The sequence below is a fragment of the Cygnus olor genome, chromosome 1 (assembly GCF_009769625.2).
Source record: "Cygnus olor isolate bCygOlo1 chromosome 1, bCygOlo1.pri.v2, whole genome shotgun sequence".
In the NCBI taxonomy this organism is placed as follows: Eukaryota; Metazoa; Chordata; class Aves; order Anseriformes; family Anatidae; genus Cygnus; species Cygnus olor.
In genome coordinates this window covers 57,205,288-57,223,756 of record NC_049169.1, presented here as the reverse complement: position 1 = coordinate 57,223,756, position 18,469 = coordinate 57,205,288, and the positions used below count along the sequence as shown (strand labels likewise).

Here is an 18,469-nt window from a genome sequence, read left to right as displayed (position 1 = left end):
AAGGAAGCACAAGCTAATCATAAGCCAATCATAACTCCTATTTATTATGAGCTGAGGGTCTCCCAACATCCACCCAAGCAGGGCAGGAGAAAGGGGAGATCATCTGCTCCTCACTGCCCATTGACATGTCTCATGTTACCGTTGCCCCAGCCTGTCAGCATGAACATCATGATTATCACCACTGTTACAAACTGTTTATCAGTCAGGCTTGTGCCCACACAGACCTAAAGCCCCCCGTGACAGGAGTGAGTTTTGATTTCTGGTTATGTTCCAAAACCCCAACAGAAGCGTAGCATAGTGAGATCCTGCTCCAGTTTGGCCATCTGTGAACTTCCAGACTATTCCGTAGTTCCTGCAGCCTCCCTATATAACCTGTCATTGGTCAGATAAAAAAAAAAAAAAAAAAAAAAAAAAAAAAAAAAAAAAACAACCAAACCTCTGTCTAAGACAGAACCTTGATACCCTGAGATACCATGGTATGAAAAGTTACCAAAACAGGGTTAGTATATAAAAGAGAGTATGAGGTGGCGTATATGACAGAAACCTTCCATTAGATTCTTCAGTCAGACATCTAGCTATCCCTCTTCCCCTCTGAAGAGGCAGAGCCCTATTATCATGGTCAAGGCAGAACCAGCAGTGCTGCTGGTGAAGACCAGCAGCCTTGAAGAAGGGGAAACAGAGCTGCATAGTGCAGCTCGATTATTTTCGTGAATGTTGAGTGAACAAAGTGGTTGGGATTGGTCCAAAGCAGTGAGAATCAAGGCTCCTGCTGAGCTGGGAGACAGCTGAACTCACTCCACATTGATGTCTTATTTGCAAAATGATTTAGAAACTGAATCAAGCTTCCAAGTCCTCTGAAATTTGGTAAGATTGAGTTAAATTAACAAAAGGCCTCCAGTCTGGGCCAACTCTCACTGTAAGTCCTTACCAGAAGTTCCTTCAAGTTCCCCAGTAAAGGTAGGAATGCAGTCATCTTGCAGGTGATCTTTGTATCACCTGAGGACATCTGGGGAAAGGAAAGAAAGCTTCCTTTTGTCCCAGTAGAATGGGCTGCATAATCTTACATGCTCTGAGCACTTCTGAGGAATGGCTGAAGGCAGCAAATGTACCACACTGCAACCTCAAGGTTACGCTGCAGATAAAGTGAGAGCTACTGAGAAGAGATTTCATTGAGTATCTGTGTTAGGGCTCCTGTCCCATTTCCTGGGCTGGTCTAAGCAAAAGCATTTCTGTGCAAGAAATTGAAGCTTGACTCGGTGGGTAATAAGAAATACCCCTTTGGGAGGTTAGGGGGTGATATGTGTGTGAAAAAAAATGCAGCCAGCATACAAAAAAAAAAAAAAATTGGCTGCAGGTTGCATGCCAGACCCAGGCTACATGTTGAAGGGGCAGCTGCCGGCACATTTGCAAACAAATGTGAAGAATCCTGTTGCTAATCTCGCAGGTCAAAATGTGGCATTTAAGAAAACCCAGGAATTATCAAGAGCTGGCATATCCCTTCACTAACACCACCACCCCCTCACTTGCATCAGTAGATAAGAGAAAAACTCCCTGTGTAGAATAATTATTGTTGGCAAGAAGGGTATTTATGTTGGGGAAGGAGGACAGCTTGCTTCTCTTAACTATTTGTGCTAGTTCTGCACATCCTAGAGAAGAAAAACAAAGCCCTGTTTTGACTAGCAAAGTGAGCAAACAGGACTTAAAATTTAAGCAGAATGAGACAGAGACAAGGAGAAGGAGAAAAACACCCAGGCTGAGAGCAGCACATGTCCCTTGCTGCGTGTGCACGCAGCCCTTGGCAAACCACGGACACTGTGACGTTGGGGTGACATCCGTGTTACTCTAGGAAAACAGCTCAATCAAAGTAACTGGAACAATGGCACAGCATTCCAACTTGTACCTTGGGCTTCCTATCGAAGCACACAGCTCTTTGTTGCTGAAATGGCAGGCATTTCAGATGGACAGGTGAGAGCTTCAGCCACCTGGGAACTTCCTCATTGGACCAATGTAAAAATGTTCTGATCATGGTATTGACCCTCATGGGTCAATTCTCTTCTTCCCTCCCTCCCTCCTTCTCTCCCTCCCTCCCTCCCTCCCTCCCTCCCTCCCTTCCTTCCTTCCTTCCTTTCTTTCTTTCTTTTCTTTCTTTTCTCTTTCTTTTTCTCTTTCTTTTTTCTTTCTCTTTTTTCTTTCTTTCTCTCTCTCTTTCTCTCTTTCTCTTTTCTTTTCTTTTCTTTTCTTTTCTTTTCTTTTCTTTTCTTTTCTTTTCTTTTCTTTTCTTTCCTTTCCTTTCCTTTTCTTTTCTTTTCTTTTCTTTTCTTTCCTTTCCTTTCCTTTCCTTTCCTTTCCTTTCCTTTCCTTTCCTTTCCTTTCCTTTTCCTTTCTCTTCCTTTCTTTTCCTTTCTTTTCTCTTCCTTTCTTTTCCTTTCTCTTCTTTTCTCTTCTTTTCTCTTCTTTTCTCTTCTTTTCTGTTATTAGGGACAGGATATTGGCAAAGAGACACCCATATTGAATGCTATGGAACCTCTCAGGTACCTGATAGCAGAGCTCAAGTCGCTACTCCCAGTGCATTTTAGATGGGTAGGAACGTTACAGTCAGCACCTCAGCTAGAGATAACTGCCCCTTCCACATTTTGGTGTCAATTCTTACTTTCTGTGGCTCCACTGGTTTTACTGAGATTGCATCCAGACTGCAGAGCAAGACACAGGGCAAGGCAACATGGCACAATCTGGGTTTGAGACACCTGGAACATGTAAGCAAGTGAAATGCCTTACCTGGCTGCTAGGATATCAGAGTGACTTGCAGGGAATCTTTCCAGAGAAAAAAGATCCATTCAGAGCATCTCAAGTCCTTTTGTATTGTTTTAAAGTGTCTATCTAGGTCACCAGGGAGCCTCTATCTCTTGACAGTCCATAACAGTATAGCTGGCAGTTTCCTTTGACTATGTGGATGACTGTCTTTAAGACTTCTTATTACCTGCAGTCTCACAGATGCAAAAGTTGTCTTACAGTTATGGACATTTTTGCATGTAATATGAGTACTACTCTCAGCATTGTTCCCATTGTATTTTGTATTGTGACTTTTACAACAAATTTTCTTTTTTTAAAAGATTGAAGCACTATGTTTAGCATGTTTGTAGCATTATTTCTCAATAATTCTGTGATCATCTTAAAACGTAGATTGCGTAGATGTTTCTCAGCATGTGAAATCCCCCTGAATATGTCTGGTTTTCTTTCAGAAATGTCTATTTTAAACTGTGCTTGTGTTTAATGCAAATTTTAACCGTTGGAGAAATTTGTAGTACTGGAAACCTGGCAAATGTCATTAAAAAGTGGAGCTGCATGTTTGAGTAAACTCAAGCCCAAACTCAGCTGATTGTAATTACAGTTGCTGAGAAAACATCGTTGAAAATTGCCAAGGAAAAACAGTTTTCCTTCCATCCCCCTCCACAAAATCATAAACATTTCTATGAAATGGAACCATTTTTGGAAAAAAAAAAAGGGAGAGTGAAAAGCACATTTTCCCAGGGGATTTCATTTCATTTCTTCATGTATCTCAACCATTTTGTATGTCCAAAAAGTTTCCAATAATCTTTGTTAAGCAGATGCCTTATTTCAAGATGCCTGTTTTGCAATCAAAATGGAACATGCACTGAAATACTCTGTGCCTCTCTCTCACTTCCCAGCTATCACAAAATCTTCTGATTCTCCTGCCAGTGAGGCTTCCTGCCCTCAAATGCCCCAGTACAATCTCTACCAGAGCTAACTTCGACCTGATAAAATTTCAGCAGTGCCAAATGCCAGCTCAGATCCCATTTAGGTCTTAGATTACTTAGTGCATTACAATTATTTGTCTTTGGGGGTGATGTCTGTTGGGGAGCAATAGAAAAAGGAGGCACTCTGTAAACCTGTTCTAAGTGTTTGCAAGTGGTTTCCTTGACTTTTCTGGGACAGTTGTGTGAGCCAGCTGTATTTTCCATGAGAAAAGCATGGCACAACCAGACCCTGAATATCTAGAGCTGAGTTACTGGCAGAGCCAATTTATCCCACACTGCCTTGCCAGCTCTGCTTTATTTTTATTTTTTTTCTCTCTCTTTTTTCCTCAGTGTGCTGAATTTGTTTGTTTTCTTTTATTTTAGACTCCTAAAAATAGGCCTGTTACATCTTGAGGTCCCTGCACACCATCACAAGCATAATTACAAGGCATCAGTTGAAAAATGTCAGCTAAACCCTGACAGACTCAAACCCCAAATCGGATGGAATAGACCACACGACTGTCTTCCTCAGCAAAAGCCAGCATAAGTGCAGAGGCTTTTTGTCTGGTCACTGGGGTCAACATGCTCATAGTGTGTCAGGCTAACTGTAGAAAACAATGCCAAAGGGTTGTACTGAACCTTCCACTGATCCCTCTCTTCCTCTCTTTTCCATTCTCAGCAACCCTCATCACTCAAATGACAACTGAGGGCAAATGTGCATCATGCACCTGTAGAGTGATGGAAAAATGAATTTTTTTTTTATTTTTTTTTTTTCCTGGAGGAGAGGATCTGGGTTACCTGGGCATTGCTGCACTGCAATGTTTTTGGAAAAGACAGGACCCTATCTTTGGTCTCAGTGAAAACCCCAAATGTCATAAAAGGGCTGAAAACTGAGAAGGCTGTCTGTAACACTGGAACCTTTTTTGGTAAAAGATAAGTTAATCCAACACTGCATAGTCATGGAAATAAATGTCTGAACCACTACAGACCTCAGCTGGATTTGAACTACAAATCAGCACACTGAAGGATATTTATTGCAAGGAAACAACAACCAAAAAAGTTGGTTGTTGACTCCACCCAAACTATATTTGTGCAATGAGTAGGGGGAATCCCTAAAAAATGTATCTTAAATATTCCATGGGGGGATATATTGGAAAGTGCTTTATCCTTGGCACATCCATATACCTTGTAGTTCCCTGCTTTACACCTAGAACAATGCAGTGGAATTTTTCCGTTCTGGGAGTGTCAGTGATCAGTGAGGGTACTTTGCAATGAAACTGCTTGGAGACCCAGATGTAGACTCCAGAATGGTATCAACATCTGACTCCTCCCTGCCAGCCTCATTCCTCAGGCTGTCCTGCTCCTTCAGATCCTGATGACTTAGAGTTGGTCATAACAGGTCTGGGGGGTTATTGTAAACTTTGATTCGGGGCTGAGAAAAGCCAATGCTATATTTTTTCATGTTTCCTGAGATTACAAGGTGAATTTGACAAAATTTAAAGAACAGGTGAAGGAGGCTCCCAGTGCAAAATATTAAAACACCGTCTTGTGCTCCCCAGGAGCCCAAGGAGTTTCCAAGGTACAGTCTTTCAGGCTAAAAGAACCAACACCTTATGATAAACTTGCACTTCGTTTTGGAACTGCTGACAAACTCTATACATCTTCCTGTTTTCTTCTGCCTCTTTCCAATGTCTCTGCCATATTCAGTTCCTTTTTTTTTTGTTTTGTTAGATCTAGTTGTTGAAGTGACCATCTCTTTCCCTTTCTTGCCTTTCTTTTCAGCTGATATTCTTGCAACAAAGCACCACTCAGAAGAAGTAGGAAGAGAGCACAAGATACATTAGAATGATATACCCAAACTACTGCACTTCTGCAAGAAATGGATAATCATAGTCTTAGGATGGGGCAGCTGGCTACCACAAGCATCTATCTAATGAAAGATCCTAGCAGTGTAGTTCAGATACCCTCCAAAACAGTGAAGGTTAATATTTCATTTAAGGTAGTTTTTTCTTACTGTGTTTTGGTCAGGACGTAGACATGCTACTGATCTACTATTATTAATCTCTTACTATTCATCTATTCTGCCTTATACTGTATTATTGTTTTTGACACAACAGAGACTGGGAGAGGTGAAATACATCCTACTCATTGAGAGGAAATAACACCTTGAGGTTACAGAGGCTGATAAAGGAGCAGTGATCATAGATTTTTTTTTCCTTTTTTTCTTTTTTTTTTTTCCCCCAAGATTTCCCAGCTGAATTCCTAAGGTGGTTTAGACTGTGGTTTTAACCTAGAAAGGTGAATTCCCGTGAAAGAACTCTGGAGGCTGAGTTTGGTGCTCTATCAGTACCAGATATCTGCTTTGCAGCTTTGGCATGCAGTGGAGCTGGGTCATCACTTACCACCCAGGGCTTGCTGCAGAAGTTGTAGATAGAGTAGAGGGAGTTGACGGTGTGGATGCCACCATACTGGAGGCCGATGATGAGGCTGCGGAAGTCCTCTCCTAGCGCCATGCTGTAGGCATGCTGCCGGATCAGGACAAAATCAGGCTTGAAGGACCTGGAAGAGACATGGGGAGTGACATTTTACTTTCCACACTCAGCAGTACTTCCAGCCTCTCCCTGTTTCTTCTCCACCTTTCTCCTTTTATTTTCATTAACACATGTTACTCGTCTTTGGGCCTCTCCTCATGTGTTGCTTGCGTTAGAAGGTAAGAAAACAAAAAAAGAACCATAGTCATTAAAAAAAAAGAAGGAAAATTCCAACATAGTTGCAAGTATGAGAGTGTAGAAAGAGGCCAAACAGATTTTCTACAGTTTCCATGTCACTGAGGCATGCACAAGAACAAGACACACGTGGAAGCCAAGGGTCATAAATTCACTGGTGGGGGGATTCTCTTTTCTTTCAGAAAGCTTGGCTGTATTTGGCAAGCTCATTGCAATGTGCTACGCAGATGAGGGAGCAAATTTGTTTCCTGACGATTGAACTCGATACTGAAGCAATGCCCAGTGGGTGGGAAGATCATGAGGGATTTCAAAAAGCTATCGTACGCATCCATGCATTTACACACATTCCCCCTTTAATCAGTTTACTACATACGCAGCACATCCCAGGCTCTTATGGCTATGAGTCAACAAATAAAGGACAGGCTTGGTAATGTAATTAATCAAATGAGCAGAGCCCCTCATCCAGCTCTGTGACTCATGGCATGGACTTCCAGAATATTATTTAGCAAGACTGGAGCCGGGACTCCTATGGTTCAACAGCAGCAGCTCTCAGCAAACTGACAGAAAAGTGAGGCCCTTTCTAGGTAAGCCAAGAGGCGACAGGTTAGCTTGCAAACAGCCAGATCTCATTCCTCGGTGATTCTGTGCCTTTGGAGCCCTTCAGAAATCTCTGGAAACAGCAGTTGGAAAGAAACTGTTTCCAAAATGGAGCTCAGCAGTTCATTCTTGAAGGCACAGAAGGGGCTTTTCCACTGAAATGGGGGATTATTTTATACTTTAACAAAGGTTGCATCAAGGACATTGGAAAAATTTCCATGCTGTATTAAAGTTTTTCAGAGAAATGAGCTCTGTAACCAGGTCCCATTACCTCACTACCCTCGAACATTTTCCTTGCTAAGAGACTATAATTTCAATCCTTCGGATATATGAGCTGGGTTTATAGCCCCTATTTATATTTCCATCATTCTGGCAAGGAAATCGGAGATGGTAAGTCTGGGCCAGATTGTGGCAACAAACACTGTATACAGAACCCAGAGCCACTTTGTTGTTTTAGAGCTGTTCATTTTGTTTGTTGGCCTTGGGCTTTTGTCCTTGCTCTAGACATGGCGAGGCACATGCTCTGCTTTTGTGATGCAAGAGGCCAATGTTTGGAAATGTTGTGATTCCCTCCCATGGAGTATTTTTAAACCCAGGCGTGTTCCCTAATGTACTTGGCACCAAAGGTGGTGCTTTCCTCCAGCAGCGAGATGCATAATGAGCATCGGGAGGGTTGCGCTATCACTGTGCGGCTGATTTATGGACCTCCCTGGTGTCAATGGGGGTGAAGCAAGCAGTGACCCCCTGCTGAGAAACAGCAAATGAATGCAAATCTTGGAAAGCTTTAACTCCTCCATTCTGCTGGACTTGCCATGTAGAAAGCAGCCCAGAGGCAGGAACAGGTCCTCAGGAAGGGTTCGTCAGCTTCCTATGACCAGGACTCCATGTCTCCACTGATTCACTAAACAGTTGTGGGGCCTGTGGGGGTCAGGAGCTTCAGGCACGTTCCTCCTTCATACTGCTTGCAGAGAACATGAAGAAGGAACCGATCTCTCTTATGGCTTGTCTTCCCCCAGATTGACTTAGGGAACAGCACTTACTGGGGCCTCACAGCTAATGGTTGAGACCAGTGCTCTGGTATCCCCAGAGGAAGCTGCTGGTTTTGCCCTTGAGCATCTCCCTGACATTGCAGGGTGGGATCATGGTGCCGCGGTGAGGAGGAAGCATGCGAGTAAGTGTAGCCAGCTGGGGAGAGGACAAGCAGTGGCTGGGAAGCTGCCTTCAGTGGCTTTAGCTCTGCCAGCCAAAAGTTTTAAAAAAAAAGCTCTTGTCTTTTCAGATCCTGGCAAAGGAAGAGTTTTTCAGCTTAGAAGATGGACACGAGAATACAGAATAAATGTAGAAAAGTCTATTCTCAAAGCCTGCATCATGTAGGAAGGCAGGGCACTCTCTCATGCAGGAGATGAAGAGTGAATCTCTACAGTGAAGGTGGTCGCTGAATCTCTCTTTTGCACTGTGGGACAATGATGATGTTCCCATGGATACTGAGAACAAGGCAGAGGAGTGCAGGGTCTGGGACTAGCTGCGAATAAACATCAGCCAGAGAGCCCTGGGTTCTGTGAGACATCTGTAAAGGAGAAGCTGAGACCAGTGGCAAAATGTGAGACGAGGGGCTAGGAAAGGTTGCAGACAGTAAAAGCAAAATGAGTGATCGTGGTGGGAGTGGCAGTGTGAAAGCTGAGTAACAGGGGCTACAAGTGGACTGAAGAGAAAAGAGCTTAATTGCTTCACACAAGAGGATTCATACTTTTTTTGGTGGAAGATTACTTTTGCAAGCTACCCCTTATTCTTGGAGTGTAAATCTTTAAATAGCGAGCCTTGGATTTGGAATAACCAGTAGTATAACTGCTTTCTTTTTCTATTTCAACCCAACACAATAGCATCTCACACGACAGAAAGTTCAAAACCTTGGCAGAGAGACAGGTTCGGCAGAAGTCCCACAGTTGAAACACCACTGCCAAAGCCACTGGGTGAGCCAAACTCAGCAGCTCAGGTCCTAAGCACCCCAGTCTGGCAGGACTAAGAGTGTAATGGCAGGAGCATGAGCCCTTCAACTTCAATAGATCTGTCCAGCCAGCGTTATGATGACCGTGGATGGTCCTGAATAAAGCTGTATTTAGACTCCTGCTAAAGACAGTTCACAAGAAATGGATTTGGTCACAGGAAGAAAACAAGGGAGCCCAGTGGGCTTCAAACACGTAGTGCACAGGGAGATGGCATAGGTAAACGGAGATGAAAGTAGAACACATTTAAAACATGCTGCTTGTGAGCTGTGCTCTGCATGTTGGTGCAGTGCCTGGGCTGCATGGCAGACACCTAGCTGAAGTCAGGAGTCTTCCTTAGCATGACAGCTGGGTGGATGAAGCTTTCAGGAGAAAACTGAAGCCTATATTTGGCCACCACCCTTTTACAGAAGCCCTTTCTCAGACCTTGAGGGCGCTGTTTTCATCTGCAGTTTGGCTCCTAGCTCTTGCCAGCAAAATAAAGGCCACTGAAATGTCTGTTACTCATTCCCAGAGTGCTGTAAAGGTACAAGAATCCTTTCTTAAAAATAATGATAATAATAAAAAAATAACAATCAGGAGACTGGAAAAGTTTAATTTTCAGATTGAAATAACTGGTGAGATCGTGTTTTCCTCTGGAACGGAAAAGAGCATTCCTTGCAGCTCACGTGGCCACAGGCTCTGGCAGATGGCACAGCCACAGCAGCACAAGCCCTTCAATACTCCAAGTGATGCATGACAGGATCGGCCACCCCACTGTGAAGCAGCCCCTACGGGTGCCCATGGCTTGCTCTTCCTTTGCAGTAGTTGCTGCCTTGTCCCAGAAGCTAGCCACAGCCCATGGCAGCTGCTCAGCCTACCTCTCCTCTGGGCAATTGATATTGACCATCAATTACCAGAGTCAACCACCCCCGGGTGACGACAACTGTCTGGCAGGGAAGATGCTGGTGCTCCCAGTCCAGAGTCTGGACTCTGATGCAGGACGCTTGTTTGCATTTAACAAACTCTTTTTCAACTTGTTCCAATGTACTTTGAGGTTTCTTTCTCCCTTTAGTGGTAAAACTGGATGTGAAACCAACCCAAGTATAAAGCCTGGATCCCAAATACCTAATATTTTAAAGGAAGGAAGAGATCTGACTGCAGAATATAAGTTCTTCGATTGGACCCATCTGCTCTTAAATCTGTGACAGCATTAGCAGTTTTGTAAACAGTATTGTCAGAGATGAGGGAATACAAAACAATTTAAGAGATCGCTGATGTTAGCTATGGAAGTTAAACAACCCAGGAGCAGCAGTAGGTATCCTGGTGACCCCATATCTAACTTCTCTAACGATAAAAGGAGAAGCAGCTCAGAAAAGATCATCAGTAACATTTCTCTCTGGAAAACAAGTCCCCGGCCACTGTGTATGGATAGAGAAGAGATGATGACAGCAATTCCTGCTGGGAGGTTTCATGCCTTAAAGAGATCTGTTTCTTTTTTCTGATTGTAGACATGACTCTGGCTTGCTTCCTGGCCCTTCAGCTGTTCTCACTGAAGCACAAATGGCTTCATGGGCATGAAGAAAGAACACACAAGAATAGATTATGTTGTCAAAATATCCTTTAATAATCCCTCCCATCTCCCACTGTGAATAATCACCTGCAGCCGACTCAGATACCTTAGCACCATGATGAGCTCAGAGCACTTTTTGCCTGTGCTATGGGAGAAAGATGGGCTGTCCTGCTCTCTTTCTTAAAGAGTGCCCATCTTGAAAGGCACTTGGCCCTTCATGTCAACAGGAAAAGATCTTCTTCGGACACTGAAGAAGGACATCTTCACCTCAGGGCCTGTCATTTCTCCGTTATTCAAGGAGGCTTTCCTCAGTTTTCTGACACTTCCAACTGAGCAACACATTTTTGACTAAGAAGTTCTCTTCCACAACCTCTCCTATCTGCTTGGCATGCCATGGAGAGGAAGAAAAGCGCATAATTACGCAATATGATACAACAAGCTTTGCATTACTGGGAGTTAATGGAGCCTTCAGGCAAGCATCTGAGGCACAAGTCCAAACCATAAGTGGTTGTGACTACCTGAGAAGTGCAATAATCCCTCCAACTATGCAGTGCCTCAGGTGTCTGAAGGCTAATCAAAAATGACATTTACAAATAGGAACAAGTTCTTTTTTAACTTTACCTGTACGTTAATGGTATTATTATTAAGTTACTGAAATATAATAAGAAATCTATGACATTTCCACTTACGATTATGCTAGATTTCATGTTATGTTGGATGTCATGCTAACATGGGTAATTTGCTAAGAAAAAAAATCTCTTTCAGTCAAAACCTCATGTAATTTTCCACAGAAAGAAGTAAACCTTGTTGTGGTTATTCAAAGAAAGGATGAATGTAAGCTTAGGCAGAGTTGGCTCTTGAGAAACAAGAAAGCAACATAGAATTGAGAAAGACATGGCTTTACCACACTGGAGGAGAGGAGTAGGGGGTCTTTTGGGACACTAATAGAGAAACATCTGAGGAAATACCACGGGGTGTGAGGGAGATTGGCGTAGCAAAAGCAGCAGGAAACAGGAATCACGGCTGCAGTAGGACCGGTACCTCTATATATAGATGAGGACACCTTGGTAGATGCTCTGATTTGCTTCTCAGCACTAGACCAATGGCCAATGAGCCATAAAATCCTGTCATACACTCTCCAATCTGCACTGTGGCAGTCTCTGAAGTCTGTTATGTGTTTTCCTTGTAAACTGACTGACCTTGATAAGGAAAAGCATGTGGACCCTGATGATATCTCAGAGAAATAACAACCACACCTGCCAACAGCAGCTTGCCTTCAAAACACTTGTGCACCACAGATTTCACAGAAGGTGATCTGAATACCTTCCAAGAACATAAAGTCACAGTGTTATTTAGGTCAGAGAGGGCCTCTGAAGAGCATCTGATAAAACACCCTTCTCATTGCAGGGCAAATCATAAAATTATGTCATGTTGATTGGGGTCTCATTCAGCCAAATTTCGAATATACCCAAGGATGAAGATCCCCTAGCCTCTCTGGGCACTTGTTCCAGTATTTGACCAATCATCCTGGTGGCCTTTCACTCAACACATTCCAGTCTGTCAATGTCTTTTTTATACTGGGGGAGCTCACAGTTGGGCACAGTACTCCCGATGTGAATAGTGTCTCGTTAGCTACAGCCTTGCTAATGCTGCCCATTGAGCCAGTGCTTGGGCTTCCTCACCACGAGGGCACACAAGAAGGACCACCAGGTCCTTTTCTCAGAGCTGTTTTCTCTCCAGCTTCTCTCCAGCAGTACTGGTTCATGGGGTTATTCTTTCCTCTGTGGAGGACTTTGTGATTGTCCTTATTGACCTTCATGAGGTTCGTGTTGGTGCATTTTCCCAGCTGTTGAGGTCCCTCCAAATGGCAGCTCTGCCCTTTGGCATATCTATCAGTCCACACCCTCCAACTTGTTACTACCCATGTGCTTGCTGAGGCTGCACTCTGCCCCAGTAGCAGACCATTAATGAGGACCCACCTCGACCAGTAAAGTACAGGTGCAGCATGATTTGGCCCTTTACTTCTCCATTGCGTTGCCCCCTGGATGAAGATGAAGCCTTACTAAGAACCCATGTGGAAAGGAGAAAAATTAAGTCAGGAAAGAAAAAAAAAAAAAAAAAGCCAATCAAGACTGAAACAATCCAAAACAGTCTTTAATCATTCTTGCATTCAGTCCTGGATTAACTAATTAACGAGTGCTTCAGGCCCTGGCAGCACATTTCTTATCGGAAAGAATTACTGCAGATGTAAAAGGGGCCAGGGAATGGTTTAGTCTCGGTGATGCTCCCCACCCTCGTCTGCTCAGAGTGACTTTTGCTTTCTGGCAGCTGCCTGCATGCCAAATGTTTTCCCAATAACTGTCAGCATCCTGCCTGCATGTCGGCTGGGCGCCAGCTGCTGGGGAGGTGAAGGGGGATATTATTCATCTGGGAGATCAGTAAGCCCCGATGAGAGAAGCAGGCCTCTAAGCAGCTGTTTAACAGCAGGAGCTGAGATGGAAGCAACTGAGAATAAATAAATAAATAAGCACGACCCAACTTCTCTGCCTTTTTCAGCTCCAGCTCAGAAAACTGGGACAGGAAGGTAAGGAAGAGGGAGAAATTAGTGGAAGATGAAGGTAAATCGTCACCCACATGGGAATCACTTGCTAGAGGTGTTGAATTGCTTCACGTGTAACTGCCCTTACCAGGGTCTACCCTGTCTGACACCTTGTCCCAGCCTAGTATCTCTGAAGGGTATTTAGGCAAGGGAAGAGGATGTTTGGCACTTTGGTGCTTTGTCTAAAGTGCACTTTAAAAGCTCACACGAGGTTACACGCACTTCTCCATTGCATTACAGATTGCCATACCACCAATATAAAAATGTTGCCCAAATGTTGCTCAGTGTTAAATATATAGTACATATTGTCCTATACAGTGTGCCAAATCCTGTGAATCTTGGGAGAACTATAGACTCAATGTATTTTTCCATCTGGTTTCTAGGAATTTAAACTCTCCCAAACAATTTCTCCCATGTTTTTCTCCCACCTTTATTTTTGCAGAAATTTTCGGATTTCTGGTTTCAAAGAAACAAAACAACAACAACAAACAAACAAACAAACAAGACGTTTTCTAAAAAGGATCCCCAATTAATTAAAGAGTTAAATTTAAGAAGACAGGGACTAGACAGAGCCTAGGGTTCCTCTTTGACAAAAACTTGCTGGAAGGCAAGAAGTTGGATGGCAACCTACTGGCTGCTGATATGCCCTTCATCAGTGTTCAGCGCCAGTAGCTGTTCCCATGACCTCCTTGAATATTGTCCCTGTGGAAGAACTGTAAGAAATCACCATCTCTTGGGAGTGAATACTCTTCAAGGAACAAGAAAATATCCACCTCCTAGCAATGCACAGCTACTGTGTGGTGAGGAAGCATGGCCTCTGTAGGCTAGAAAACCCACCCGCATCTTGCAGGGAGCTGCTTATCGAACCTATTGGGATAGGAGAAGGTGCAGTGGGAAGGGGACAGTATTCTTGGCAAGCTTTGAAGAGCCTCGCATCCTGGGATTTTCTTTAGTCAGAGTACATGTCTCCTGGGCTCTGCAAGCTCTGAAGAGCAAGAAAATGCCTGCTGACAGGGTGGCCAGTTTCTTCCTTGCTTCCTCCGTTCAAAAGGATTTGCCTCCTCAGGCTATGATTGTACTGCAGTGCAAAAATACCCTTTGGGAAAATAGCATTTCCAGGTCCTGGTCTATGTGGGATGGTCATTCAACAGGCAGCTGTCCTGTTATCAGAGCACAGAGCTTAGTATGAGCACTGAATCAGCTGGAACCAATGGGAAAGTCAGTGTTAATTAAAGGAGTGAATGGGCTTGTATGGAGGAAACAGAGTTCAAGACCACACCACAGCTGCAAGTGAAAAGGGCGTAGCACCTGTGGTAAGCTGAGTGAGACATGCCTGTTCTTACACAGACTAGCCAAATTCGGGCAAGGCCTGGAGGACTAAATGCTGCAACCATGGCAGGGATCCTTCCCAGAGAAAGGGTTTGTCCCATGCGCTCAGCTCCTCTCTGTATTGCTGTCAGTTTTGTCACTCCTCCCAACTTGCCAGGGCTGTTGTTCCACACAAGGTCCTCCTCTCTCAGCCCCTGGACAACTCCTGGTCCATCAGCTGTTGCCTGTGCTATGGCGGTACAGTGATATCTACACCAGGACGTTATGGTGGTAGGTCCCATGCAAACACACCAAAATGTGCTTTTTGCCCTAGGTGATCAGCCCCAATGGCAAAAAAGCCAGCTCAATGGGGAGACAGGAGATGAGAGCAGTCTGTTGCATGATTAATTTATATCCTCAAAAGTCTGAAATGCTCCCAGAAACATTAGTATTCCTTATGTAAGAAAGCTGTCCAGATTTTCAACATACCCCTGCCTTATTCCCACATCTACTGGAATTAATAGCTGAAGGCTTGTAAAGCCCAAAAGGCAAACAGAGGACTGCATTTAATCTAATGCAGAGGCTGAGATCATAGTTTGGGAGTCTAAGCGTTGTCAGAAGCAGAGACAGCCCAAATTCTCATTTATACTGGGACACTTTTATAATATCCTGAAAACATAAATGCACCTCAGAATAGGTGCCATGCCAACACTGACAACCTTTTTTCACTGTGGGAAATGTTAGTAAGAAGTGCCCTTCAGAGAAATGAAGAACAAGTGGAAACAAAAATCCCATTCCTTACATCTAAACCCAGTAGAGGTGACACAGCCCAAGAGGTTCCTAAGGTAAATTAGACTCCAGACAGTTCAGTATGTGTGTGTGCCTGTGTATAGGTCTGTAGACCTATAGAAGTTACAGATGCTCTGGAAGAATGATGAAGAATTCACCCAAATGATTTAAAAGTAGGCATCAATCTTGCTTGTTTTTTTTTTTTTTTTTTTTTTTAACACTGCTTAATTGCTCCACAATGGTTCATTCATCACACCCAGAAAAGACACCATTTCTCTGTTGAAGTGGTCACCCTGTCGAAGTCAGTGAGGGATTGATCCCCTGGGATGCATAACTGCCATCTCCTGTTTCCCATATTTAAGATTTCACTGAGGAAGCTCTGGTGCCAACAGTACCCAAGGACGTGCTGGGGTAACAAGGACCACTGCATAAGAGGTTTTGTTACTGCAAAATTATTGGGAGCCACACTTGTATTAAAATCAGGCAAGAAAAGTAATGCCTGCCTTCAGTTACGTTGTTTGCTAACTTAGTCATAGCTACTTGTTTAAAGATATACAGTCTAGAAGTCATGGGGGTCTGTATACTTCAAGTTCCTTGCTCTCTTTAATTAACAATAATTCTTCCAAAGTTCTTTTTTTTTTTTTTTTTTTTTTTTCCAAATTTGCCCGAGGCAAGTGGTAAATGGAGAGCTTCACGGGCTGTTATACATTCTCATTCATGGCAGAATTTAATAGGCTAATAGTTAAATTAACATTATATAAGACTAGGGAGAATACCCTAGTGCTTGCTTTATTACTATTATTACTGTTATTATTAATATTAATAACAACAGTGTTTATCATGTTATTGGTTTAAAATCCAGTGGCCTGTAGTGCATTCACTGTTTTTAGACCAACCCACCACACTCCGTTGCCTTTGCTTTGAAGAGGAGTGTGAAGAAGGCAGGGTTCCTGCAGGGGGAGAATCCTAAATGTATCTGTTAGCAAGACACTGCCATATTACCTTCCTATATGTTGTAGGTGGGATTTCCATGGGCTCAGGCTGCTCAAAACCCACCAGCTAGAACCATTCTGACTTGTGACTAAATATCTTGCTTAATAATTAACAGAGGCCCAATAAGTGATGGAAAAAAAAAGATGTGTAAGCACCAAGAACACTTCCTTGGTGGCCTCAGTCTGTGTTCACCAAGGCTGAAGGATTGCATCCAAGTCAAAAGATCTGGTATCCTATAAATATTAGTCTCTCATTTCAATTTTTGTTCATTCTAATTTATTAAAGTTTACTGTTCTTACTATTTGGACTGCTATCATAATTATCAGTATTGATAAATCTCTTTTCCAAAATTCTTTCGTTACTTTTGTGGTTCTCAGGTCCTGGGACCTTTCTGTTCCTGAAGTACAAGCAGCTTTTAACCGAGCAGCCTCTGAGTGCTTTGGGTAGCAGAAATTCCTTTCCTGTTTCTCTCAAGGCCTTCTTGGTTCCTTCAATAGTGTTTGCTGAGGACAATAGCTTAGAACCACTAATTTATTCCTATGATGTTACATCCTTGTCAGTCCTTTCCATTTTCTCGCTCTCTCCTGACTAGAACCCCATTGTCATCAGAGGGGTTGGTGCACACGGGTGAGCTTCTGGCCAGGGAAAGCATTCTTGTGGGCATGATGGGGGGGCTTTGAACGGAGTGGGAAGCAAGCTGCACCCAGGTGGTTGCACCCTGGTGTGTGCACCACTCTGTGCTCCCAATGGGTTACAGTGTCAACAGTAGCTTGGCGTGTTGACAAGCAATATGCATCTCTACACAAGCAGAGGCAAATCCACCTCCTCCATAAGCATACATAGATGAAAACACAGAGAGCTGAACTACTGCCACTCATAAAAACATACGCATTTTCATATATAAATACATGTTTCATATATAAATAGCCACACGAGGCTAGTTTTGGTGCATTTGTATATACCACAAGCAGAAACATGAATGCTATGCCACAGACACTCCTGTGAAATAAATTTTGTCTTCAGTTTCAGTTTAATAGCTGAAGAGCTTTCTGCCAGACATATGAATGGCTTTGAGAGGAAAGGCATGGGAAGGAAAATGAAGATGTGATCAACCTAGGAAATGGTTCTTGGGAAGCCTTCCAGCGTCATGAGCAAGTGAACACAAGAGCAGATTAGTGCGGCGCACTGTCTGATGGATGCTACAGCGGTAGGTTCAGAGGACGTATGCTGTCTTTCGCTGAGAAACAGACATTCATGGGATGAGAGAAAGCAAATGGATGTAACAGACTCAACCTTTAAAGTTTTTAGCAGAGACTCATGAAATTGTACTAAAGAACGGAGACTTGCGGACATACTAAGAGATGTCAAGACCTGAAATGAATTGATGGACCACAGTCACAGCTAACTGACAGTGACAAGTGTTGTTTTGGACTGTTTGGGCTGGAAATGACGTCCTCAGAAATTAAACTGAGCCCAGCACTGTCAGAATCACAATTTTTCAGCTGCTGTAATAATCCCTTTCAAAAATCTCCCTGCATGGTATAACACATATCTGTATTTCTGTTTCCGAACAAGAAGCAAACAGACAAAAGAGTAATTAAATGTGTGAAAAATATTAAACTTCAAGATGTTGTATGCACTAAAAAGAAAAGGGAATTGGTACAAAAAGAAGTAGGAAGGCTAGGAAAATGGATTGGGAATAGCAATGAGATTTCTACATGAACAAGGAAAAGCTTTTGTATCAAAGATGAAATATAGAGTTGAAAATTGTAATGACAGAAACTAATAAAGATACAGCCTGGGGAATAGAAAGGTGGAAAGTTATTTCAGGGCTATGTAAACAGACACATTTTAACATCTTACGCAGATACAACAACTTACACTGCTCTTTGTATAGCATTAAGTCCAAATTGTGGGCACTCTGGTGTCAGAAAGAAGGGAAACAATGCTTTTGGAAAGTGAATTGGATGTGTGATTGGGGAAGCATTGTGTGATTGGGGAGGATTATGTTTATAGAGGGGCTTTGTGGCTATCGCAATGATAGTCTGCCAGAGTCAGGACCTAACACGGGTAGGCTAATGAATGCAAACCTCTGTTTACAGTGAAGGTTAGTTTGTTGACACAATAGGAGAGAAAAATCAAGGGAA

At 43.1% G+C, this 18,469-nt stretch overlaps 1 protein-coding gene across 1 annotated transcript in view; it reads right to left on the bottom strand.

Moving 5' to 3' along the window:
* SYN3 (synapsin III) overlaps positions 1 to 18,469 on the bottom strand; it is a 191,884-nt gene that overhangs the window by 126,067 nt on the left and 47,348 nt on the right. The window contains exon 5 of the mRNA XM_040559592.1: positions 6,158 to 6,314. Coding sequence (XP_040415526.1) covers positions 6,158 to 6,314 — 157 coding nt within the window. The remainder of the gene's footprint in view (positions 1 to 6,157; positions 6,315 to 18,469) is intronic.